Source organism: Oncorhynchus keta, chromosome 27 (genome assembly GCF_023373465.1).
Source record: "Oncorhynchus keta strain PuntledgeMale-10-30-2019 chromosome 27, Oket_V2, whole genome shotgun sequence".
Lineage (NCBI taxonomy): Eukaryota > Metazoa > Chordata > Actinopteri > Salmoniformes > Salmonidae > Oncorhynchus > Oncorhynchus keta.
This window is the reverse complement of record NC_068447.1, coordinates 45,169,840-45,196,904: the sequence shown is the minus strand read 5'-3', so window position 1 is coordinate 45,196,904 and position 27,065 is coordinate 45,169,840. Positions and strand designations below refer to the sequence as shown.

At 40.2% G+C, this 27,065-nt stretch overlaps 1 protein-coding gene across 2 annotated transcripts; it reads left to right on the top strand.

Annotated features, from left to right (window-relative positions):
- The first annotated feature begins 101 nt into the window (after positions 1–101).
- LOC118359500 (tumor necrosis factor receptor superfamily member 1A-like) lies at positions 102–26,385 on the top strand. 2 transcript variants are annotated; one of them, XM_052482543.1, is made up of 11 exons: positions 105–396; positions 907–1,000; positions 1,196–1,309; positions 1,508–1,642; positions 8,277–8,337; positions 14,016–14,095; positions 14,570–14,734; positions 17,121–17,210; positions 17,437–17,474; positions 17,846–17,954; positions 22,205–26,385. In XM_052482543.1, the coding sequence occupies exons 1-11, from the start codon at positions 328–330 to the stop codon at positions 22,537–22,539; spliced, it is 1,290 nt and encodes a 429-aa protein (XP_052338503.1). In that variant the 5' UTR covers positions 105–327; the 3' UTR covers positions 22,540–26,385. The 2 variants fall into 2 exon arrangements, with proteins under 2 accessions (XP_052338504.1, XP_052338503.1); XM_052482544.1 differs by lacking the exon at positions 17,121–17,210 and having other exon boundaries at positions 102–396.
- Positions 26,386–27,065: the final 680 nt, after the last annotated feature.

Here is a 27,065-nt window from a genome sequence, read left to right as displayed (position 1 = left end):
AGAACTACTTGCTTACGTATGGTTGTACCACCAATGGAAATAGGCATTTTATCTGACAGGGTTTCCTGTCGCCTCACCAGTTCTCCGAAGTCTTGAAAGAGCTGACACTATAGACTTCCTTTGACCTACTTCTAACTCCTCTTAGAGTATCAAGAGCCAGCTTAGTTTTTTTGGTTGAATTCTATCTAGGAAATTGGCAGATGGCTAGCTACAATGCCGCAAACATTTTGTGTTGATTCACTTTGTATTTTGTGGACGTCACATGCTTTTTAATATTTATCTTAAGTTATGTTTTATGATTGAGATAAGAACGTTCATTGATTTCAAATGAGAGAAGCAAATGGCTGCCCACACTTAATAATTTCACTTATTTTCAAAATGTGGTTCTGTGTGTTGGTAAGTATTATTGTAATCATAAAAATCTTGTTTTTAATGTATATTAGAGTTTTATTGTTAAAAATTCCTATACATTAATTAAGAAAAAATGTTTGTTTTTTAAATTTATGAATTGTTATTGGCCTGTCATAACACTTATATAACGCCATCATAACCAATACGTCAAGTGATATCGTGGCAGATTATTTTTGTAATGACAGACAATTATTTCATATATGATGATGCTTGGTGACAATAGTTGTCGTTCGTGTTAGCAAGGCAGTGACGTGGAAGGCAATAATTACATGACAGTGTTTTTACACTGTTACAATTACAATGTAGACATTCTGACTGGCCACTTATGAAGTGTTCCCAATGATCAAAGTATCCTACATGTTTGATGTTGAAATCAGAGTATTAGTAAGGTCATATCAAAATATACACATTTAAAGAATATGAGTACAACGGTAAGAGCCACTAACATGTGCCACCATCAATAACAAACCTCTGTCTCGCCTTTTTTTCTGCCAGGTTTTGACTCTAGCCTGTCTCGACTCTACACAGAGTTGCACAGAGGAGGTGCTAAAAAATGACCCGGAAAGTAGCTGCAACAAATGTCCAGCGGGTAAGCAACACTGAATAATACAATTAGAATCGGAGAATGAACAGAAGTGGAGCTCGTTAGTTCCAAACTACAGTATATTGTATTTTGCCGTAACCATGTTTACAATCTTGATGTTAAACAGTGGATAATTTTAGGCAATAAATTACAGTGGTGAAGATACATATACATTGTACCGTATTTCAACATGTCTTTCAGGCTTTCACAGAGAAGAAAATACCTCCAAATGCAGAAAATGTATCGGCCAGACATTCACAGCGATAGTAAATGACCTGTCAACTTGTCATCGCTGTAGAAAATGTGATATAGGAGGTATGCATTCTTCACTCATATTCAAGTGTCCATTTCTGAACCGCAGTGCAATAATGACTGTTCATACACGCGTGAGTGTGTGTGTGTGTGTGTGTGCGTGCATACGTGTAAGAAGAAAGGGTATATTTTTCCCCTTGGGTGTTTATGTTTTGCGATGAGAGTGAGACAGACAGTATCTTCTGTGTTTTTTTGTCCTAGTATCTCAAGAGGAGAAGAAAGGTTGTGAGCCCAAGAGTGACATTGTATGTGGCTGCAAAGAGGGATTCTACCCAACGAACCTCAACAAGGACTTGTACTGTGAATCATGCTCCAAATGCAAAAACTGTAGTCTCTGTAAGTATAACTCTTTTATGACCTGATAACATTCAAAATGTTCTGCAAACTGGATATAGTCCTGCTGCATTCCCTGCAGCCTCAATAATGCCTCAATAATAGTGCGGCAGGTAACCTTGTGGTTCGTATTGGGCCAGTAAACTGAAAGGTTGCTGGTTCGAATACCCACGCCGACAAGGTAAAAAAATCTGCCGCTGTGCCCTTAAGCAAAGCTCTTAACCCTAGTTTGACTAGCCCTAGCCACTACTGTGGCTGACCATGTAAAGCAACACATTTCACTGCACCCTTATTGATGTCACTTGTTAAATCCACTTCAATCAGTATAGATGAAGGGGAGGAGACAGGTTGGAGTCAACATAGGCCAGCATCCCTGTGGTACGCCTTCGGCAACTTGTAGAGTCCCTGCTCAGACGAATTGACGGGATTGGGGTGTTCTGAATGTTTTATACACTCAGTGTATATACTGTATATATACACTGAGTATACCAAACATTAGGAACACCTTCCTAATATTGCCTTGCACCACCCCTCAGCCTCAAGTCATCGGGGCATGGACTCTACAAGGTGTTGAATGCGTTCCACAGGGATGGCCCATGTCGACTCCAATGCTTCCATCATTTGTGTCAAGTTGGCAGGACGTCTTTTGGGTGGTTGACCATTCTTGATACACATGGGAAACTGTTGAGCGTGAAAAACCCAGCAGCGTTGCAGTTCTTAAAAGCCGTTAATTCACATTAACACATTTAGCAGCTCCTGGCTTCCACACCATAAGCCACTGATGCAGACCTTTGGAACATCTACATTTTAAAAAGTCTAATAAATCCGTGTAATATAGTCTACACCTTCACAATAAATCCATGATTTATTTTAGACAGGTCTAAGGAAGCATGATATGAAGAAAATGTTGTCTATTTCAGAAGAACAGACTAGCGTACTCTGAGTTGTCCTAAACTGGCTATGCCAATTGGCTGTGGGCAACACTAGTTCATTTAGCAGACAAGATTTGCTTAGAATTTCATGCCATTGTTATATTATCTTATAGTAAGAAGAATACAATTGAACAAAGCTGAGTAAGATAGAAAGGATATTTTCTCCAAACAATTTGAGGGAGTACGCACATGCGGCTATTCTGTGTTGAGCGGTTAACAAAGAAATAGGTACTCCTATATGCTTAATTAGAGTTATCAATGTAACTTTAGTTGTTCTACAAACGTTGGGATATATGTTTAGATTTTTACTACATTATAAGGCTGCATGATACAACTCTAATATGATTTGAAAAAAGTAGTTTGAAAGGCATGAGCTCTGATTAGTTTTTTTGCGCAGCCTGTGCACACTTCATTAGTCTCTCATTCACAATTTGAGAAGCACTTGAAAATGCCTCGAATTTCCTGGCAGCATCCCCTTTGTGTAGCCATAATGCACCCTAAAAAAATCCATGCCTTTTGTGGCCCTTCTCCCTAAATGCTGCCTGCTCGAAAGGATCTCTCATCTCACTCACAAGGCTCTCCATCAGTGATTGGGTCTTTCTCACAGGCTACAAGTGAAGGCAGACACATTGAGGATGCAACTGCGCACGTCCTTATCCAATTCCGAGGTGCATGTTGAAGATATTGAAAGAACTGTCCACATTTACTTTTCGTCAACAAGATGAGTAGGCCTAACGAACACTAGCCTATGTCAATCTACTATCCCCCATAGTGCAAAAGTTGACCTATACTAGACTAGAAATAAATATTCCAGACATAGTCGGGGACAGTTGTGGGATGCGATAGATCCCAAATTAATATAACCACTAGCATAAAAAAAAGCGTTTTACGCAATGAGGCTGACGCAACAGATCAGAATGATTAGCTTCAAATGTTGATAAACTATTCGGCTATTTCTTCACATTATAAGCGCAGCACAAATGCGCACACGGCAGTAGGATTTAAGCGCTAATGTTTAAATAGCGGGAAAACACCACTATCAAAAGTGACAAAAAATAAGATTATGCATGTAATGTTTTATTATAAAACTACATCTTTATGGTGAAAATGATCTTCCCCAAACCTGAAACTGACGCGCTGCTTATATATACCAGTTAGGCTCTATACCTCTTGTGAAGCGGATTAATGTGCTTAATGTGCTTTAAGAAGTTATTTGGCCATTTTAATAGGCCATTGGGCTAGGTTACATGAAGTGTGCAACTATGATTCGAAAAAGTCGCAAAAAAAGGCATTGTTTCTTATGCTGGGCATCAGTGATAATATATCATTCACATGTGAATGGCTAATATTGTTATCCATCAGACTATTATTGTTTTAATCTTGTCTGTACTGTACATTTGTTTTGAGTAAGAATGGAACATTATCATGCACCTGTCTCAAAACAGGGGCAGTGGGAAAAACATACATGTCATCCATTGGCGACCTGTCATTCAGGGCAGGGGGGCTTGACTGTTTTGCATGCTATTTTGGCAACTGTACATGTCACATATCACTTCGCAAACAACGTCCCCAAAAAATTCTAATAATACATTGAGTAAATAAAGCTGCATGGTCTCTTTTTTGCTTCATGCGTAAGGTAGCTCCAAAATGCAGATGCTTCAGCCAAGCTCAGTGCTTTCTGCATTGGTGGGGCAGCCAGTGAAAAATACGGAGCGTAGGTGTTGGTAATGTCTGGGGGTAGAGATCGCCATAGAGTTACATTAGAAGTGCCCATCCAAGAAGGCTGAAGGTCATTGGCCACAAATACAATGACGTCAAATCATGTTCTATCTACAGTAGTTTTTTTATTTTTTATTTATTTTTTAAATCTCCCTTTTCTCTCCAATTTTGTGGTATCCAATTGGTAGTTACGGTCTTGTCTCATCACTGAGTTTTCCATACTGACTTGGGAGAGGCAAAGACCGAGAGCCGTGCATCCTCCGAAACACAACCCAGCCAAGCCGCACTGCTTCTTGACACAATGCCCACTTAACCTGGAAGCCAGCTGCACCAATGTGTCAGAGGAAACACTGTACAGCTTTGATTGGACTGATCATGCAAACATCATTCTTTCAAAATCTTAGTTAGCAGTCATCATGAATCGGCAATCTACTTTTTGATCCTTGCCATATGAAGAGAAGTTTTAGATCAAACGCATTGGTGCTCATCAGGCATTGGACATAAACATTACACAAGTTGGAAATTGCAAATTCAACAATGAGTGGTTCGGAAGGAATCAGTGGCTAACTGCAAGCATTGCGAAGCAAGCACAAGCAAGCAAGTCTATTTTCCAAGCTTAAAATGATGAACATTCAACATCGGTCATGCTGTCAATGAAGCATGATTTCTGCTGCACTCGAAACAATTGTTGACTCGGAACCAAATCTGACTTCAGTGAGTTCAAGATAATTGGGAACTCTGGAAAAATGAGCTCCAACTGTGAAGATACTTTCTGACAGGTCATCCAGCTCAGAATTGTAAATTGGGAACTTGGGCTTCTTTCTTGAGCTTCGACCTGAAGATCACTGATGTCATCAGGATTCTACCATGTTTTTTTCTGAGTTCCCAATTGTCTTGAAAGCACCATATATACAGAGAATGCCAGACTTTGATGACAAAGTTTGATGACAAAATTTGCCCATGAAGGACTGCCGCGCCACCTTCCTGTTCAAGTGAGCACAGCAGTGCTTTGGTGAGTTCAAAAATGTCTTGTATGCTGCTACATAAATGATGTAATATGCCAGGGAGATAGTAATACTTTCTTAGCTACAGTATACATACGTGCATATTGTGTTGTAAGCTGTTAGTAGCCAATGTGCCTCACCCTAATAATTTGTTCCCTTTCCCCCTCATAACTTATCCCATTGTTCTGACTTGGTGGTGTACATGTAGCCTACAATCTGTTTTAGAGAAATGTAATCATTGAATATTGTAAGAGCTTTCATTGTCTGCATATATGCCCCCTTTATTTATCCTACGGTTCTGACTTGATGTACAGGGAGAATACTGTAAGAACCGGCCCATGATCTGAATTCTGTCACTGTACATTTAAAAAGTGCTGAACAAATAGTTATTGAACTACATCCGTCCTAGCTCGCTCATTAATATCTTAATCGAAATTACGGATGGCCTCTTATCCACTTTTTGTCCCCTAATGCCATAGATTGCACATCTCAATAAGCAAGTCAGCCACATCAGCTATGTTTTTTTAAAGGCAGTAAATGAGGCTGAATGAACTGTTTCGCTGCCCGACAAGGCTCCGCTGACAGCCAGGTGTAGCAGTGGTAAGGTGTTGGGACTGCTGTTGGAGCTCTGCTGTTGGAACAGATTTATGTAGGCCCGAACAGTTTGTGGGCACAGTTTGTCACCGTTATAGTGCAATTAATGTATTGTTTAGTGCTGTATAGTGGCTTTTCTGGCAGGCATCCCACAAATATATACAGTGGGGAGAACAAGTATTTGAAACACTGACGATTTTGCAGGTTTTCCTACTTACAAAGCATGTAGAGGTCTGCTATTTTTATCATAGGTACACTTCAACTGTGAGAGACGGAATCTTTATCAGAAAATCACATTGTATGATTTTTAAGTAATTAATGTGCATTTTATTGCATGACATAAGTATTTGATCACCTACCAACCAGTAAGAATTCTGGCTCTCACAGACCTGTTAGTTTTTCTTTAAGAAGCACTCCTGTTCTCCACTCATTAGCTGTATTAACTGCACCTGTTTGAACTCGTTACCTGTATAAAAGACACCTGTCCACACACTCAATCAAACAGACTCCAACCTCTCCACAATGGCCAAGACCAGACAGATGTGTAAGGACATCAGGGATAAAATTATAGACCTGCACAAGGCTGGGATGGGCTACAGGACAATAGGCAAGCAGCTTGGTGAGAAGGCAACAACTGTTGGCGCAAGGTCAAGATGACAGTCAATCACCCTCGGTCTGGGGCTCCATGCAAGATCTCACCTCTTGGGGCATCAATGATCATGAGGGATCAGCCCAGAACTACACAGCAGGACCTGGTCAATGACCTGAAGAGAGCTGGGACCACAGTCTCAAAGAAAACCATTAGTAACACACTACGCCGTCATGGATTAAAATCCTGCAGCACAGGCAAGGTCCCCCTGCTCAAGCCAGGGCATGTCCAGGCCCGTCTGAAGTTTGCCAATGAATCTCAAGGTTCTGGCCTAGCCAGTCTCCAGACCTGAACCCAATATAATTTTTTGGGAGGGAGCTGAAAGTCCGTATTGCCCAGCGACAGTCCCGAAACCTGAAGGATCTGGAGAAGGTCTGTATGGAGGAGTGGGCCAAAATCCCTGCTGCAGTGTGTGCAAACCTGGTCGAGAACTACGGGAAATGTATGATCTCTGTAATTACAAACAAAGGTTTCTGTACCAAATGTTAAGTTTTGTTTTCTGATGTATCAAATACTTATGTCATGCAATAAAATGCAAATTAATTACTTAAAAATCATACAATGTTTTTTTCTGGATTTTTGTTTTGGATTCTGTCTCTCACAGTTGAAGTGTACCTATGATTAAAAAAAATGACAGACCTCTACATGCTTTGTAAGTAGGAAACATTGCCGATTTTTCAGGTTATCAAATACTTGTTCTCCCCACTGTATATTTTTAACACACCAATATTTACATGCTAAAATCACCACTGATGTCACCTATAGCGAATGGAGGACGTCTTCCCCGTGGTTTATTTTCATGCCAGCCAGGTAGGCTGTACTCTTGTTGTAAATATATGCAATGTGCTTAATATTAGGAAAGTTGAAAAATAAATATAGTAGGCCTAGCCTATAGATCCTCCTCTTTTCAGTAGAGGCCATCACTCTGTTTTATGACGCAATTGCATAGCCCATTGAAGTGTTTGATTAGATTTTCAAATGCATTGATGTCAGCGTGATTAAAGGGACTATAGAGTGCTGAGTCCAGTCAGCAAGTTTGGTAGGCTACTAATGACCAGCAGCATCAGAGCTTGGAGAAACCTAATTACCGTGACTAAATGGTCACGTGGACTTTTTGACTGCCTTCATAATACATGACCGCCGATGTGGTAGTAATCCTGCCACTGCAACAGCCCTGTGCCTGACATCGACTACCATACCCTGTTCAAAGGCACTTACACCTTTTGTCTTGCCGAGTCACCCTCTGAAAGACACACATACATAATCAATGTCTTAATTGTCTCACGGCTTAAAAATCCTTCTTTAACCTGTCTCCTCCCCATTCATCTAAATTGATTGAAGTGGATTTAACGAGTGACATCAATAAGGGATCATAGCTTTCACCTGGATTCACCTGTCTAGTCTATGTCATGGAAAGAGCAAGTGTTCTTAGTGTTTTGTATATTCAGTGTATAGAATGTATGTTAATTTTTTCCCCTCACCTCTCAAAGAGTGACAGATTAGTGAAATGGTCAGGTTTTACTGTATGTGCACTGCTTTCATGTCCTTGACCAAAGGCCTTATTTAGTTTTCTCCATGACATTCATTGAATGATTTAAAAGAACATGTTAAAATGTAAGCGGTGTCAAAACTGGAAGGAATAAGAGAAACAATGTTTTTGAACGAACAAATATGTGTTCACGATAAATGTGCTCATGATACTGTCTATTCTCAGAATTGTCCCTGTATTTTCCCTTCAGGTTCCGTGTGTAAGTCAGACATTAACAAAGACGAGTTGAAGCGATGCCAACCATGCCAAACGTACGACCACCAGATTCCAGCTTCTACAATATTTATACATTTAGTAAACTGAACATATGCACCACCGTTTTTGCTTAGCTCTGAAAATACAATATTCTGTAGTAACAAGGAGTAATGCTCACATACTTTACAATCTCACCAAACCATAACATTTTGACACTGGCAATGACCATAGAACATCATAGATTTTTTTCCCCAAATCACCTCAGACACATTTACATTGTTTCACATTGAGACCTAGCACCCTATTCCCTATATAGTGCACAACTTTTGATATGGGCCCTGGTCAAAAGTAGTGCAATATATAGGGAACAGGTTGCCATTTGGGATGCATCCCTACTATTTAGCAAAACCCCTCAAAACCCATAGATATTTTGATGTAGACTTGATATCCCTGAAATGACTCAGCCATGGGTTTCAGTGCAGTGTACCAGAGAATGGACGTGTTCTGTTGTTGACACACCAAGGAAGCACAGTTCTTTGTTGGATGCTGCTGAAAGATCAATCAGATCTTGTAATGGCATGCGGCGAGGTCTGTGGGTTGAGGACTTCCCCTCAAAGCGGAGCTTTATAAGATCTGAAGTTCCTGAACATCCTATTTTTGTGAGGTACTCTCGGGTTTCTGAGAATCAATGTTCTAAAGGCACACCCACGTATCACAGATACAAGATACATTTTTAAAACCCTTTGGATTTCAGTAAAAATCAAAACTACCGGTAGTCATAGATTTGACACTAAGATTGAGGGGGTGGGTGTGCAGTGGCTTGCGAAAGTATTCACCCGCCTTTGCATTTTTCCTATTTTGTTTCCTTACAACCTGGAAATAAAAATTTTTTTTTTTTTGGGGGGGGGGTTGTGTCATTTGATTTACATAACATGCCTACCACTTTGAAGATGCACAATATGTTTTATTGTGAAACAAACAAGAAATAAGACAAAAAAACAAAAACCTTGAGCGTGCATAACTATTCACCCCCCAAAGTCAATACTTTGTAGAGCCACCTTTTGCAGCAATTATAGGTGCAAGTCCCTATGAGCTTGGCACAGCTCGCCACTGGATTTTTGCCTATTCAAGGATTGAGGTCTGGGCTTTGACTAGGCCATTCCAAGACATTTAAATGTTTGACCTTAAACCACTCAAGCGTTGCTTTAGCAGTATGCTTAGTGTCATTGTCCTGCTGGAAGGGCAACCTCCATCCCAGTCTCAAATCTTTGGAAGACTGAAACAGGTTTCCCTCGAGAATTTCCTTGTATTTAGCACCATCCATCATTCCTTCAATTCTGACTAGTTTCCCAGTCCCTGCCATTGAAAAACATCCCCACAGCATGATGCTGCCACCACCATGCTTCACTGGGGGGATGGTGTTCTCAGGGTGGTGAGAGGTGTTGGGTTTGCGCTAGACATAGCATTCTCCTTGATTTTCCAAAATTTTCCATCTGACCCGAGTACCTTCTTCCATATATTTGGGGAGTCTCCCACAGGCCTTTTGGCGAACACAAAATGTGTTTGCTTATTTTTTTCTCTAAGCAATGGCTGCCAACTCTTCCGTAAAGCCCAACTCTGTGGAGTGCACGGCTTAAAGTGGTCATATGGACAGATACTCCCATCTCCACTGTGGAGCTTTTTGCAGCTCATTTAGGGTTATCGTTGGCCTCTTTGTTGGTTCTCTGATTAATTGCCTTCTTGCCTGGTCTGTGAGTTTTGGTGGACAGCCCTCTCTTGTCAGGTTTTTTGTGGTGCCATATTCTTTCATTTTTAAAAAGAATGAATTTACTGGTACTCTGTGGGATGTTCAAAGTTTCTGATATTTTTTTATAACCCAACCCCAATCTGTACTTCTCCACAACTTTGTCCCTGACCTGTTTGGAGAGCTCCTTGGTCTTCATGGTGCTAGTTTTTCACAATTCCTGACATTTAATCCTAGTAAAAAAATCCCTGTTTTAGGTCAGTTAGGATCACCACTTTATTTTAAGAATGTGAAATGTCAGAATAATAGTATTTATTTCAGCTTTTATTTCTTTCATCACATTCACAGTGAGTCAGAAGTTTACATACACACGTATTTGGTAGCATTGCTTTTAAATTGTTTAACTTGGGTCAAACGTTTCGTGGAGCCTTCCACAAGCGTCGCACAATCAGTTGGGGGAATTTTGGCTCATTCCTCCTGACAGAGCTGGTGTAACTGAGTCAGGTTTGTAAGGCCTCCTTGCTCGCACATGCTTTTTCAATTTTGCCCACACATTTTCTATAGGATTGAGGTCAGGGCTTTGTGATGGCCACTCCAGTAGCTTGACTTTGTTGTCCTTAAGCCATTTTGCCACAACTTTGGAAGTATGCTTGGGGTCATTGTCCATTTGGAAGACCCATTTGCGACCAAGCTTTAACTTCCTGACTGATGTCTTGAGATGTTGCTTCAATATATCTACATAATTGTCCTCCTCATGATGCCATCTATTTTGTGAAGTGCCCCAGCCCCTCCTGCATCAATGCAACTCACAACATGATGCTGCCACCCCTGTGCGTCATTACATTTACATTTAAGTCATTTAGCAGACGCTCTTATCCAGAGCGACTTACAAATTGGCATGGTTGGGATGGTGTTCTTCGGCTTGCAAGCCTCCCCCTTTTCCTCCAAACATAACGATTGTCATTATGGCCAAACAGTTCTATTTTTGTTTCATCAGCCAAGAGGACATTTCTACAAAAAGTATGATCTCTGTCCCCATGTGCAGTTGCAAACCGTGGTCTGGCTTTTTATGGCGGCTTTGGAGCAGTGGATTTTTCCTTGCTGAGCGGCCTTTCAGGTTGTGTCGATATAGTACTCGTTTTACTATGGATATAGATACTTTTGTACCTGTTTCCTCCAGCATCTTCACAAGGTCCTTTGCTGTTGTTCTGGGATTGATTTGCAATTTTTGCATGTACGTTCATCTCTAGGAGACAGAAGGCGTCTCCTTCCTGAGCCTTCTGCATGGTCCCATGGTGTTTATACTTGCGTGCTATTGTTTGTACAGATTAACATGGTACCTTCAGGCGTTTGAAAATTGTTCCCAAGGATGAACCAGACTTGGGGAGGTCTACAATAATTTTTCTGAGGTCTTAGCTGATTTCTTTTGATTTTCCCATGATGTCAATCAAAGAGGCACTGAGTTTGAAGGTATGCCTTGAAACACATCCACAGGTACACCTCCAATTGACTCAAATTATGTCAATGAGCCTATCAGAAGCTTCTAAAGCCATGACATAATTTTCTGGAATTAATTTTCCAAGCTGTTTAAAGGCACAGTGAACTCAGTGTATGTAAACTTCTGACCCACTGGAATTGTGATACAGTGAATTATAAGTGAAATAATCTGTCTGTAAACAATTGTTGCAAAAATTACTTGTGTCATGCACAAAGTAGATGTCCTAACCGACTTGCCAAAACTTTAGTTTGTTAACAAGAAATTTGTGGAGTGGTTGAAAAGCGAGTTTTAATAACTCCAACCTAAGTGTATTTAATCTTCCAACTTCAACTGTATATACACTGCTCAAAAAAAATTATGGGAACACTTAAACAACACAATGTAACTCCAAGTCAATCACACTTCTGTGGAATCAAACTGTCCACTTAGGAAGCAACACTGATTGACAATAAATTTCACATGCTGTTGTGCAAATGGAATAGACAACAGGTGGAAATTATAGGCAATTAGGAAGACCCCCCCAATAAAGGAGTGGTTCTGCAGGTGGTGACCACAGACCACTTCTCAGTTCCTATGCTTCCTGGCTGATGTTTTGGTCACTTTTGAATGCTGGCGGTGCTTTCACTCTAGTGGTAGCATGAGACGGAGTCTACAACCCACACAAGTGGCTCAGGTAGTGCAGCTCATCCAGGATGGAACATCAATGCGAGCTGTGGCAAGAAGGTTTGCTGTGTCTGTCAGCGTAGTGTCCAGAGCATGGAGGCACTACCAGGAGACAGGCCAGTACATCAGGAGACATGGAGGAGGCCGTAGGAGGGAAACAACCCAGCAGCAGGACCACTACCTCCGCCTTTGTGCAAGGAGGTGCAGGAGGAGCACTGCAAGAGTCCTGCAAAATTACCTCCAGCAGGCCACAAATGTGCATGTGTCTGCTCAAACGGTCAGAAACAGACTCCATGAGGGTGGTATGAGGGCCCGACGTCCACAGGTGGGGGTTGTGCTTACAGCCCAACACCGTGCAGGACGTTTGGCATTTGCCAGAGAACACCAAGATTGGCAAATTCGCCACTGGCACCCTGTGCTCTTCACAGAAGAAAGCAGGTTCACTCTTAGCACGGCAGTCTGGAGACTCCGTGGAGAACATTCTGCTGCATGCAACATCCTCCAGCATGACCGGTTTGGCGGTGGGTCAGTCATGGTGTGGGGTGGCATTTCTTCTGGGGGATGCACAGCCCTCCATGTGCTCGCCAGAGGTAGCCTGACTGCCATTTGGTACCGAGATGAGATCCTCAGACCCCTTGTGAGACCATATGCTGGTGCGGTTGGCCCTGGGTTCCTACTAATGCAAGACAATGCTAGACCTCATGTGGCTGGAGTGTGTCAGCAGTTCCTGCAAGAGGAAGGCATTGATGCTATGGACTGGCCCACCCGTTCCCCAGACCTGAATCCAATTGAGCACATCTGGGACATCATGTCTCGCTCCATCCACCAACGCCAAGTTGCACCACAGACTGTCCAGGATTGGCGGATGCTTTAGTCCAGGTCTGGGAGGAGATTCCTCAGGAGACCATCCGCCACCTCATCAGGAGCATGCTCAGGCGTTGTGGGGAGGTCATACAGGCACGTGGAGGCCACACACACTACTGAGCCTCCTTTTGACTTAATTTAAGGACATTACATCAACGTTGGATCAGCCTGTAGTGTGGTTTTCCACTTTAATTTTGAGTGTGACTCCAAATCCAGACCTCCATGGGTTGATAAATTTGATTTCCATTGTTAATTTTTGTGTGATTTTGTTGTCAGCACATTCAACTATGTAAAGAAAAAAGTATTTAATAAGAATTTTTCATTCATTCAGATCTAGGATGTGTTATTTTAGTGTTCCCTTTATTTTTTTGAGCAGTGTATATTCTGAGATCATGTGACAGATCATGTGACACTTAGATTGCACACAGGTGGACTTTATTTCACTAATTATGTGACTTATGAAGGTAATTGGTTGCACCAGATCTTATTTGGGGGCTTCATAGCAAAGGGGGTGAATACATATCCGCGCACCACTTTTCCATTTTTTTAAATTTTTTAAACAAGTTATTTTTTTCACTTCACCAATTTGGGCTATTTTGTGCATGTCCATTACATGAAATCCAAATAAAAATCTATTTTAATTCAGGTTGTAATGCAACAAAATAGGTCAAATGTCAAGGGGGATGAATACTTTCGCAAGGCACTATATATTTATAGAAATGATTTTTTTCAACGCAAAAGCTCAACATATAAAAAAGATCTGTATGCAAACCTTTCATTAACAGTTTGTAAACATTTGATCCATATGTCATTTTCTTTGTCCCTTCTTTAAATGTTCACTTAAAAATGTTATTGGTGTCATATCAAACAAATAGTTATGAATGTCAATGTGAAATAGTTGTCTGGGAAATCCCTTCTGGTTTTAATGTTGAGTGACCTTGTGTTTTTCTGTCGTCATATTTCAGGAAAGAGTGCACGGCTACTTCAACCCACAATCTCCCAAATCCAACACCCAACCCCGCCTTCATCAAAAATACAGACACTTGTGAGTTCCACCAATACCTTTGCTTTCACAGATCTTTCAGTTCTTTCAGTGACTTCATGAAGCCTTCATAAGCTTTCATAATCCTTACATAGCACCTATTGTTAACACTCAGACAGCCTTGAGACACAACAAGCAGAACCAAGTAGTTTAAAACACTTAACCTTTTTACAATTATAATACACTTATGGTAACTGACATAACAATGTAAGTCAACTCAAATGGTAACTATTGCAGGTGTTACTTGATAGCATTAATCATAATACAGCATTAGTGCATCATATTGGCGATTACTATGATGTAAAATTCTCTCCAGTAAGTATAATTTCTCCTCCATGCCAACAATTTGCTGTAGTTGAATCTTTTAGCTCTCCACCCTACATTCTTCTGGTCCCTCTTAAACGTAGTCAGATAGTAGAGTTATTTTTTTGTGGTATGAAATACATGCCAATGAATGCTTATCTGTATCCTCAACAGATCATCTCCACTACACCATGATGTATGTCCTTCTGGTTTTCCTGGTCACCACTCTGTTAATGGCCAGTCTCCTGGTACTGACTAAGGGAGGATGGAGGGAACATGGCTGTTGCGCAAACCCTGAAAAGAAACTCCAGTTGCCTACAAGGGACACCTCAGCCAACGGTAATGATAAAATATTCAGGCAGTCAGTAACCCAGTTGACTTGATTGTGAATTCAACACTGTAACCAATGGCCTACTGAGATTGGATCCCTTAGGGTGGTACTTTGATATAAATGATATATACAGGAATACATTTACAGTTGCACGAAAAAGTATGTGAACCCTTTGGATTAACCTGGATTTCTACATAAATTGGCAAAAAAAAATGTGATCTGATCTTCCTCTAAGTCACAACAATAGACATACAGAGTATGCTTAAACTAACACACAAATCATTGTATTTTTCTTGTCTATATTGATTACTTATTTTAAACATCCACAGTGTAGGTTGGATAAAGTATGTGAACCCCTTAGGCTAACGACTTTTTCAAAAGCTAATTGGAGTCAGGACTCTGCTAACCTGGAGTCCAATCAATGAGACAAGATTGGAGATGTTGGTTAGAGCTGCACTGCAATATAAAAAACACTCACAAAATGTGAGTTTGCTATTCACATAAAGCATTGCCTGATGTGAACCATGCCTCGAACAAAAGAGATCTCAGAAGACCTAAGATTATGGATTGTTGACTTGCATCAAAAGACCTAAGATTAAGGATTGTTGACTTGCATTACAAAAGTATCTCTAAAAGCCTTGATGTTCATCAGTCCACGATAAGACAAATTGTCTATAAAGGGAGAAAGTTCAGCACTGTTGCTACTCTCCCTAGGAGTGGCCGTCCTGTAAAGATGACTTAAGAATAATCCTAGAGTATCAGCTTAAGTCAGCTTAAGTCTTACAGAAATCTCTGGAACATGCTAACATCTCTGTTGACGAGTCTACGATATGTTAAACACTAAACAAGAATGGTGTTCATGGGAGGACACCACGGAAGAAGCCACTGCTGTCTAAAAAAATAATTGTTGCACTTCTGAAGTTCGCAAAAGAGCACCTGGATGTTCCACAGTGCAATACTCTGTGGACAGATTAAAATAAAGTTTAATTTGGAAGGAACACAACACTAACAGCACACCAACATCAAAACCTCATCCCAACTGTAAAATATGATGGAGGGAGCATCATGGTTTGGGGCTGTTTTGCTACCTCAGGGCCTGGACAGCGTGCTATCATTGATGGAAAAAATGAATTCCCATGTTTATCAAGACATTTTGCAGGAGAATGTAATGCTATCTGTCTGCCAATTGAAGCTCAACAGAAGTTGGGTGATGCAACAGGACAACGACCCAAAATACAGAAGTAAATCAAATCACAGAATGGCTTCAACAGAAGAAAACACACCTTCTGGAGTGGCCCAGTCAGAGTCCTGACCTAAACCCCAATTGAGATGGTGCGGAATGATTTCGAGAGCGGGTTCACACCAGACATCCCGAGAGTTTTGCTGAACTGAAACAGTTTTGTAAAGAGGAATGGTCCAGAATTCCTCCTGACCGTTGTGCAGGTCTGATACACAACTACAGAAAACGTTTGGATGAGGTTATTGCTGCCAAAGGAGGGTCAACCAGTTATTAAATCCAAGGGTTCACATGCTTTTCTCACCCTGCACTGTGAATGTTTACACGGTGTGTTCAATAAAGACATGAAAATGTATAATTATTTGTGTGTTATTAGTTGTGTTTGACTGCGTAATTCTTAGCACTCCATAATGTTTTTAGCAGCAGTGGTGTAGTGGAGGGTATATATATGCTGTACACCCACTTATTTTTCAGTTTGCATTGTGTATACTCACTTCTTAATCCCCACGATTCGTATCGTAGTGTAGTGTAGTAGTGTAGTGGAGGTATACGCCATATCAATTAATAAGGCTGATGGAATAGATCAGAATGTTTAGCTTAAAATATTGATCAACTATTATTTCTTCACATTTTAGCCGCAAATATGTGCACACAGCGAATGTTCTAAAATGCACTTTGCGGAAAACACAATTCTAAATGCGTACATACCTGCAAGCGGTTTCATGGACATAGATGGAAATATCTGTTAGACATTTAGAAAGAGGGGCGATCTAAAGATGCAACAACTCTCATGGGTTGCTAATATGACTAGGATAAGGACTTTGGCTGCTAGACAATGAAAGAAAGTTTAAAGAAAATATATTGAGTACTGTATGCATATGAGGAAGTCTTTAGAAAAGAATTGCCTCCATGTTTCTATGGTAGGATTTTGGCTATAGGATACTTTGAAACAAGGTAAGACATGGCTCATAATGAGGTAAAACGTCCAGGTTTCAAACAATTAAGGAACAGGACAAATATAGTGATGCTGGTGATGGGCCTAACCATCTTGTGGTAGATGGAAAGGCTTTCCCAAAAACGGTTTCGAAGGAAATGTTATCTAGCTTCAAATTAGCCTACCTTGCTGAATGATATCTTTATTATTTTCATCAATCCAGTGGTCATTTGTTTTGAAAACTCCATCTCGTGCGACAGAAACACTGCTAACCAAACAACAGTGCTAGGTGCCTGCCCACATGAATTAAATGGTAACTACACTCAAAAATATACATTTCTTAGATTTTTCCCAGACCTCAAAAGCGGTCTCCTAATGCTGTTTAAGCATTGTTATGGACTTAAAACCTCCAATTTTGTTGTTTTTCTTTTTTAAAAAATGATGTTTAATCTTAAAGAGCTCTTGTGTGAATACACAAGTTATTCACTGCAACAGTTGGTGCAGGAAACTGATAATATCTGTCTTTAACTCACAAACAGATCAGCTTCATCATCAGCCAAACTACCCAACTTCACTGGTTAGTATCAGTTTCTTACCTTACATTTGGATAATGATCAGCGATAGTGTTAGAAAGGAAGCAGATGATACAAACTATAATGAACATGAGAAAAAAATATGTTATTCACCTGTAGGCCAGTCCTGACTAGCAGGTGCAAAACCTACATTACATTTAGAGTTGGAATGTACAGCATGGCTATGTTTGCATCAATATATATCATTTGTCTTTGTCTGATCTTAAACCTGTAAGGAATAATCTAGTTCCGCAAATGATCAGTATCTCTTTTGATATGTTACTATACCTATACTGTATGTGTGTATGGACACTTTGCTGCTCAGCTTAGCCAGACAGATCCTAAGGAGTTTTGTCTGTCTGCTGTCCCTTCCAAGACGCTGAACATTACTGAAGGGATTCCCATGATGACACTCGCTCACAGTGTTGCCAAGACTGAGTTTGACCCCCTTATCACACCCCTGCTGCCAGACAGAGAGCCCAGAGGTAAGTATTTGATGTAGTTTGTCTATCTTCAAAACTGACAAAAATCAAGGAAACACCTTGGCATAGATTATACTAGTGCCTGGAACTCTATTGGAGGGATGTGACTAGGGCTGTGGCAGTCACAAAATTTCGTCAGTCGGTGATTGTCAAGCAAATAACTTTAATAACATTATTTTAGACAGGTCTAAAGAAGCATGATATGAAGTAGAGAAGAATAGCACACTCTGAGTTGTCCTTATGTTAGGTCCTGATGTGGCTATGCCAAATGGCTTTGGGCTACACTAGTTCATTTAGCAGACAAGATTTGCTTGTAATTCCATGGAATTATTTTATAGGATGAAAAATATAATTGAACAAATATTTTCTCCAACCGATTTGAGGGAGTGCGCACATTCAGCTATTCTGTCTTGAGCGGTAAACAAAGAAATAGATACTCCTATATGCTTAATTTTGAGTTATTCATGTAACTTTAGTTGTTCTACAAACATTGGGATATATGTTTAGATTTTTAAAATGTATTATAAGGCTGCATGTGAGACTAATGATGATTTGAAAAAAGTTGTTTGAAAGGCATGAGCTCTGCTTTGTTTTTTTTTTTGCGCAGGCTGTACACACTCCAAAAGTCTCTAATTCACAATTTGACAAGCACTTGATAATGCCTCAAATTTCACGAGGGCATCCCCTTTGTGGCCATAATGCACCCTAAACAAATCCATGCCGTTTGCAGCCCAGAGTGCTGTGTTGTGCCCTTCTCTCTGAGTGCTGCACAATCTGAAGCATCTCTCACGCACAGGCTCTCTGTCATGTGATCAGATCTTTCTCACAGGCTACAAGTTTAAGACAGACACTTTGGGAATGTAACTGCGTGTCCTTATCCAATTCCCGAGGTGCATATTGAAGATATTGGAAGAACTGTCCACATTTACTTTTCATCAGCCAACAAGATGAGTAGGCCTAACGAACAGCAAGAGCACTAGCCTATGTCAATCTGCTATCCCCCATAGTACAAAATTTGACCTATTCTGCGCAATAAAAAAATATTCCAAACATAGTCTGGGACAGTTGTGGGATGCGATAGATCCCAATTTAATGCAACCACTAGCATCAACAAAAACGTTTTTATGCAATGTGGCTGAAGCAACAGATCAAAAAGTTTACTGTAGCTTAAAATGTTGATAAACTATTAGGCTTTCTTCCCATTATAAGCGCAGCAATGCGCACATGGTAGTAGGCTATAAGTGCGGATGTTCCATTGGCGAAAAACACCATTATCAAAAAAGACATTTTTATGGTGAAAATTATCTTCCCCAAACTTGAAACTCACACACTGCTTATATATGCCAGTTAGGCTCTACACCCCTTGTAAAGTGGATTAATGTGCTTAATTTTGACAAGTTATTTGCCCACTTTATTAAATCATATAGGCCTATGGTCTAGGCTACATGAGGTGTGATTCAATATAATTCACAAGTGATAGGCTAATATTGTCACCTATTCTTGATTTAATCATGTCTTTAGATATACTAAATAATATACAGTGGGGCAAAAAAGTATTTAGTCAGCCACAAATTGTTCAAGTTCTCCCACTTAAAAAGATGAGAGAGGCCTGTCATTTTCATCATAGGTTCACTTCAACTATGATTTTTTATACTATGGTGTCCTTTATACTGATAACAAGTTCAAACAGGTGCCATTAATACGGGTAACGAGTGGAGGACAGAGGAGCCTCTTAAAGAAGAAGTTACAGGTCTGTGAGAGCCAGAAATCTTGCTTGTTTGTAGGTGATCAAATACTTATTTTCCACCATAATTTGCAAATAAATTCATAAAAAAATCCTACAATGTGATTTTCTGGATTTTTTTTCTCCCTCATTTGGTCTGTCATAGTTGAAGTGTACCTATGATGAAAATTACAGGCCTCTCTCATCTTTTTAAGTGGGAGAACTTGGACAATTGGTGGCTGACTAAATACTTTTTTGCCCCACTGTATCTGGATGGGAAAAATGTTGGGTTGTCTGAATTACAGCTGTACAGAACCTTTGGGAAGAATTCAAGCTTGGTTAAAACTTCTCTAGTGTCCGTGAGTTATTTACTCTGAAAAATAAGAACCTAACAACTGAATCCAAACATCACGCTGTTGATTTTATGTGCATTTTACATTTAGTGTACTTTGCCACATTTGTAGACAGCGGAATCTGAAAATACTCTAGATACATTCCGTAACAAAATAAGACTATTCCTGGAAAATGTGGGGTAGGTGCAAATAAGGGTTTGAATGAGAGGAGTATCTGGTGTCTCCAAGTGGCCACACACCTCTCTAAAGTGTGCACAGTTCCTAAGCAATTTCAGTGCACTTTTATGACTCAAAGAAAAGCCTTGTAGATGTTTTGTTTTGAAATACAACCCTGCATCCCCACCATCACACAACGATCAGGTCGGCATTAAGGTCGGCATGATTTGAAATCTTATTCTATTACCAACATGACTAGCGGTCAGAAAATATGATCTAACAGTGTTAGGCTTTTACAAGGCAATTCAGCGATGGGGGCAACGTCTTGTTGAGTGCGGTGCTCAAGATCAGAACAGCTTTCAGTGAAAACAGAGCTGTGAAGTGCAGAGCCCAGACCTCTGACATCATGTATAGTATGTTACTGTACAGTCACTTTGTTCCAATTTTAGGTGCTTATTAGTGCCTAAATCTGCCATTTTCAACCCGTATATGGGTACGAGTGTAAAGGGTTAAGTAAATCAGGTGATAAATTAAGTGAAAAGAAGCCTGGAATATGACTTTGAGGTTGGGTGCATAATAAACGTATATGATATAATGTAGGTGTTTCGCATATCAGAAGCAAAAGCAAATCCCATCGAGCCCATTTCTGAGGTGTGTACCCTACAGCATAGTACTACTTACTACCTGTCCTGTCACTTTGATGTGGGTAGAATATGTGCTGTTGTGTACTCAAAACAACCGCCTTTCCTTAAATGCAGCAGCGTGTCAACATAAAACATATCTCTTGTCAGTCACGTGGAAATGTGGGTGCATGTGTAGGTGGAAACTGCAAAACTTTGGTGATATGAATCAGATAGAATCTGAGGTTCAGATTAATTGGCAAATCAAATAGCAAAAAGCAGCCTTCAACTGATCGGCCTTTAACATGTAAGGTTGTTGCCTTATCCTTCTTGCAAATTACACCCTGATTCCAACATCCGTTCCACTGAAAATATGCACAGAAGTATCTACACCAAGCATCAAAGCTTGTTGGTTACAGTAGTTTCAGTGACAAAATATGATACATGTAAAGGTTTGTCCTGAGACTTTACATCCTGTTTTTGATCTTCTAACCTCAAATTTAAGGCCACGTTTTTAACTTTTTTATTTTTTGATCTTTAAGATTAAATAGTATGGCCACTTCTAGTTTACATGAAAATTCCACATGCTTGTCAACTTCAGAGTCTCCTGTGTTGTTGTTGTAAGGTTATGGTGCGTGGTATAGTTCAGCTTGCGTGTCAGTTCCTTTACAACAGTTGACTGGGGTCCACACTGCGACTTCCCCCTCAAAAACAAATCTACTGGACTAGGAGTGTGCATAGTGTGCAAATCGAAATAATAAAATGCTTGTTAGAAATAAACTATGAGCATCACACTTATCAGGTCTCATAATTTACACAAGCAAGACAAGTTAAAGCACTTTCTCACTCCTAAAACGCACCCTCACAGCGCAAAGAGGTTTCCTCATACCCCACACATGACCTGATTACATTGATTGAATCTTGTCCAAACTCTCTATTACTTATTTGCCCACTTAAAGGAAAATTCCACCTAAAAACTATCTTTTGATATCCGTTTCATTAGTCCACTGTTAACATTGTCCCAAAATGTTTTTCTTTTCAGCAACCAAGTTTTCAAGATATGTAACTTTCAAAATACACAAATAATCCCTGTATGATGCATTTAGCATCATGTTATTTATTTTGAACATTACATATCTTGAAAACTTGATTGCTGACAAGAAAAACATTTTGTTTTTAGGTATAGTTTTCCTTTACAAGAATCTCTCCGACCGGTTACCATTTTGGGCCCGTATTAAGCTTCTCAGAGTAGGAACACAGATCTAGGATCAGTTTTACCTTTTAGATAATAATTAATACAATTTCATGGACACAGGAACCCTTTTCCTAGATCAACACTCCTACTATGAGACGCTTTGTGAATATTGGCCCTGATTTCCTCCCTTCCCCTCTCTTCCTCAGTCCCTCGCCAGGACACCCAGGAGGAGCACTGGCCCGCGACGGTATTATATGCCATCATCAAGGAGGTGCCTCTGCGGCGATGGAAGGAATTCCTGCGCGTGCTCTCCCTGACCGACCGGCAGCTGGAGCGTGTTGAGCTGGAGCCAGGCCTGGGCTCTATTGAGAGGCAGTACCAGATGCTGCGGCTGTGGAGCCAGGGCCCGACTGCAAGTCTGGAGGACATATACTCAGCCCTGCTCTACATGGACCTGGCTGGCTGTGCCTACCAGCTGCAGGGTTGTCTGGAGCAGCTGCAGTGGAGAGCCACAACCAATGACATCACCACAGTTTCATAGGACAACTGAGTAGGGATGGACATGAGTATTCGAACAGACGTCAAAAATCGGTCTTAACCAGAGATCACATTGTTTTCAAATACTGTGTTGCAACAAAGCGCTAGGTCGCTCTCCATGCTCACTCTCTCTTGTCAATGTTTATGAGTTCCCCACAATGTATCAAAAGTATCACCAGTACTAAAATGTAGGCTACCGTTATTCATTGCCACTTCCCCATTAATCTAGAATGTTTGGTTATGGTCTTTTCTGTTTATTCAATATATTAATACTGCATACCGTTCTCATTCTGGTAGTGTACACGTTTGGAGAGCTCACAAACTGTGCTGTGATAACGAAGTTGTGGTTTATTTAATTATACAAAAATATAAATGCAACATGCCTCAGGATCTCGTCACGGTATCTCTGTGCATTCAAATTGTGCACAAAGTGAGCATTTGCCCACTGAAGTCGGTTACAACCCTCGTGCGGACGACGAGCATGAGAACATGAGGTTCTCTGAGATGGTTTCTGACCATTTATGCAGAAATTCTTTGGTTGCGGAAACCCACAGTTTCATCAGCTCCCTGGGGGGCTGGTCTCAGACTATCCCGCAGGTAAAGAAGCCAGATTGGAGGGGCTGGTGTGGTTACACGTGGTCTGTGGTAGTTAGGCCGGTTGGAGGTTCTGCCAAATTCTCTATAACGACGTTGGAGGAGGTTTATAGTAGATAAATAACATTCAAATTCTCTGGCAACAGTCAGAAGGCCAATTGCATGCTCCCTCAAAACTTGAGACATCTGTGGAATTGTGTTGTGTGACAAAACTGCCCATTTTAGAGTGGCCTTTTAATGTCCCCAACACAAGGAGCACTCGTGTAATGATCAAGCTGTTCAATCAGCTTCTTGTGTTTAACTTGGCAAAGGAGAAACGCTTATTAACAGGGATGTAAACAAATTTGTGCACACAATTTGAGAGCAATAAGCTTTTTGTGCATATGGAACATTTCTTGGATCTTTTAATTCAGCTCATGAAACATGGGACGAACATCTGTTGCGTTTATATTTTGTTCAGTATATTTACCCGTTTTATGTCAATTGTGTCATTGTCCTTTATTTGGAGCATATGTCTGGTCTCTCAGTCTTGTCACGATTGTGTGAAAGTGCATATGCTTGAGTCAATCGCCAAACATTTCTGTAAAAAAAAACATTGATGAAGCCATGTGTGCCTATTTTTTTTAAATTTGTCTCGGGATGTCTGCAGTTCGTAGGCATAAAAGAAAACTACAGCAAAATTGATACTGTGAGATTTCTGTGTAAAGACAAATACAGCACAGAGCTTCTGTTTTAATGAGTGAGTTCACTTTTATAAGCCATAAAATGCGGCGCTTTTACTATTTCCACTCAGCGCTACAACAAGCACTGCGGCAGTAATGAATGAGTAGGAAAGTGTATCTAAAGGCTTGCGTTGTTGTTGTTATTAGCGACTTGGGTCTTCTGTTCATAGGAGTAACAGCATGCATTTGTGCATGTGGCAGAAATAATGCAGTGCAAACTCGAGTGTCTCCAACAACTGGAAAATGGTGTGCCTTTGGTCAGTGTCAGTGGAGGAAAGGGAGAGCGGCGGGATGTTGAGAGGCTGACTCAGTTTGCTGCTCTCTCCTTCCATCAGATACAGGCATCATCAGCCCAGTAAAATAAAAAGCACATTATTTAAATGTACGATCACTCAGCTGTGCCTCACAAGTAATACAACAACAGAAACTATTACAAGTGTGATCATATATCGAACACAATCTCATACTCAATTTGTGGAAATATGTACAAAAAGTATTTCAACAGATTTTGTGTGTTTATGTGTGGCTTAATTCCTGTGAAAATACACACAAGTTATTGGAGCAATGCATTTTGGGCAATGGACTGACTTTTTTTTAACGTCGTACATGTATTTATATAAAAACAAACGTGTTAACCCAATATTGTTAATCAACCAAGTTATCACCGAAATACTTCTTTTGCACAATTCTTTGGGATACTGATGCTATGTCAGATTTTATGATGGTTGCCAGATTGGAGTAAAACTCTGTTTTTGTCTTTTTTTGTGGTATCTTCATAGATGTTCGATCAAGTTCAAGTCTGGGCTCTGGCTGGGCCACTCAAGGACAAGCCATTTCTGTGTTGTCTTTGCTGTGTGCTTAGGGTTGTTGTCCTGTTGGAAGGTCAACCTTCGCCCCAGTCTGAGGCCCTGAGCGCTCTGGAGCAGGTTTTTAATCAAGGATCACTCTGTACTTTGCTCTGTTCATCTCACCCTCAAGCCTGACTAGTCTCCCTGTCCCTGCCACTCAAAAACATCCCCACAGCATGATGCTGCCACCACCATTCTTCACCGTAGCGATGGTGCCAGGTTTCCTCCAGAACAGGCAGTTAACCCACTGTTCCTAGGCCGTCATTGAAAATAAGAATTTGTTCTTAACTGACTTGCCTAGTTAACTAAAGGTAAAAATAATAATAATAATAATAAAAAAGTGACACTTGCATTCAGGCCAAAGAGTTCAATCTTGGTTCCATCAAATCAGAGAATCTTGTTTCTCATGATCTGAGAGTCCTTTAGGTGCCTTTTGACAAACTCCAAGTGGGCTGTTATATGCCTTTTATTGAAGAGTGGGTTCTGTCTGGCCACTCTACCAGAAAGGCCTGATAGGTGGAATGCTGCAGAGATGGTTGTCCTTCTGGATGGTTCGCCCATCTCCACAGAGGAACTCTGGAACTCTGTGGAGTGACCATCAGGTTCTTGTTCACCTCCCTGACCAAGGCCCTTCTCTCCTGATTGCTCAGTTTGGCCGAGCGGCCAGCTCTAGGAAGAGTCTTGGCGGTTCCAAACTTCTTCCATTTTAAGAATGATGGAGGCCACTGTGTTTTTGGGGACCTTCAATGCTGCAGAAATATTTTGATACCCTTCCCCAGATCTGCAACCAAACACAATCATGTCTCAGGGCTCTTACAGACAATTCCTTCAACCCCATGGCTTGGTTTTTGGTCTGACATGCACTGTCAACTGTGGGACCTTATTTTGTATTTTTTATTTAACCTTTATATAACTAGGCAAGTCAGTTAAGAACAAATTCTTATTTTACAATGATGACTTATACACACCTTATATAGACAGGTTTGTGCCTTTCCAAATCATGTCAAAATCAATTGAATTTACCACAGGTGGACTCCAATCAAGTTGTAGAAACATCTCAAGGATGATCAATAGAAACAGGATGAACCTCAACTCAATTTCGAGTCTCTAAGCAAAGGGTCTGAAAACTTATGTCAATAAGGTATTTCATTTTTTATTTTTTTTCATACATTTGCAAACATTTTTAAAAAATCTGTTTTTGCTTTGTCATTATGGGGTATTGTGTGTAGATTGATGAGAAAAACAACAACATTTTAATCAATTTCAGAAAAAGGCTGTAACGTAACAAAATGTGGAAAACGTCAAAGGGTCTGAATACTTTCCGAATGCACTGTAAATAAATGTGGAACACAAAAGTTAGTTTAGAACATCATTGCCCATCATGCATTGCTCTAATAACTTTCAAAAGATGAATCCGAAGTTTATTCCGAAATACAAAAATGTATTTTGTGAAGTTGCACAATTTTTTGCTATTTTCCTACGAATTGAGTGGCACAAAAATGTGTCTTTTCAAACAAATTAAGAAACACAAAAATGCAGAACAACACACAAAATATGCTGAAGTACTTTTTGTAGGTTGAATGATAGAACAGCTATTTCCATGTTAAAATGTTATGGGATGCATTTTCTTCATTGTTTTTGGTGGTATGCCACATTAGGCCCACATTATGATCAAATAGCCACAGTAGCCTACTTGGCCAATGTTAACATTGGAAAAAAAAAACTTTTTTTCAAAAAAAAAAATCGCAAAAAAAAATTTTTTTAACGTTTTTTTTTGGAAAAAAAAAAAAAAATTCAAAAAAAAAAATCGCAAAAAAACTTAAAGCAGCCTCGGTGTTCACAGTAAGCTGGAAGTTGCACAGAATTTTCACAACTTTCAAGTTTGTGCTCAGCAGACGTGAAATTTGCTCAGTAAATGAGCTTACAATATAAAAACAATCTTTTTTTTTATCAAAAAAATGATGCATGGCTATCATATTTCCAATCTTTATCATATAAAGAATGTAACCAGCTACATTTCCTAATAATGGTTTGCTTGGAGTTAATCTTGCATTTAACGGAGAAAAGTAGCTACACATCAGTCAGAGCGCTGCCTGCTGGTAGAATGAATGCCAGTTCGTGAATTCTTATCGAAGTAGAGAAGAGCAACTGAAGCACAAAATGAGTCTGATGCCAAGCAGAGGTTACAACAATCTCTGTGACAAATCAAATGCTTATCAAGCACAAAGAAACACTCTCGGAGTGGAACAAGCAGCAGCAATCATGAAACACATATTTTGCCAATGCAAAGGGAAACTGTGACTCCACTAGAGCCCGAGCAGGTAATACAGCTCATGGTTTCAATGAATGATTCTCAAATTCTTTAC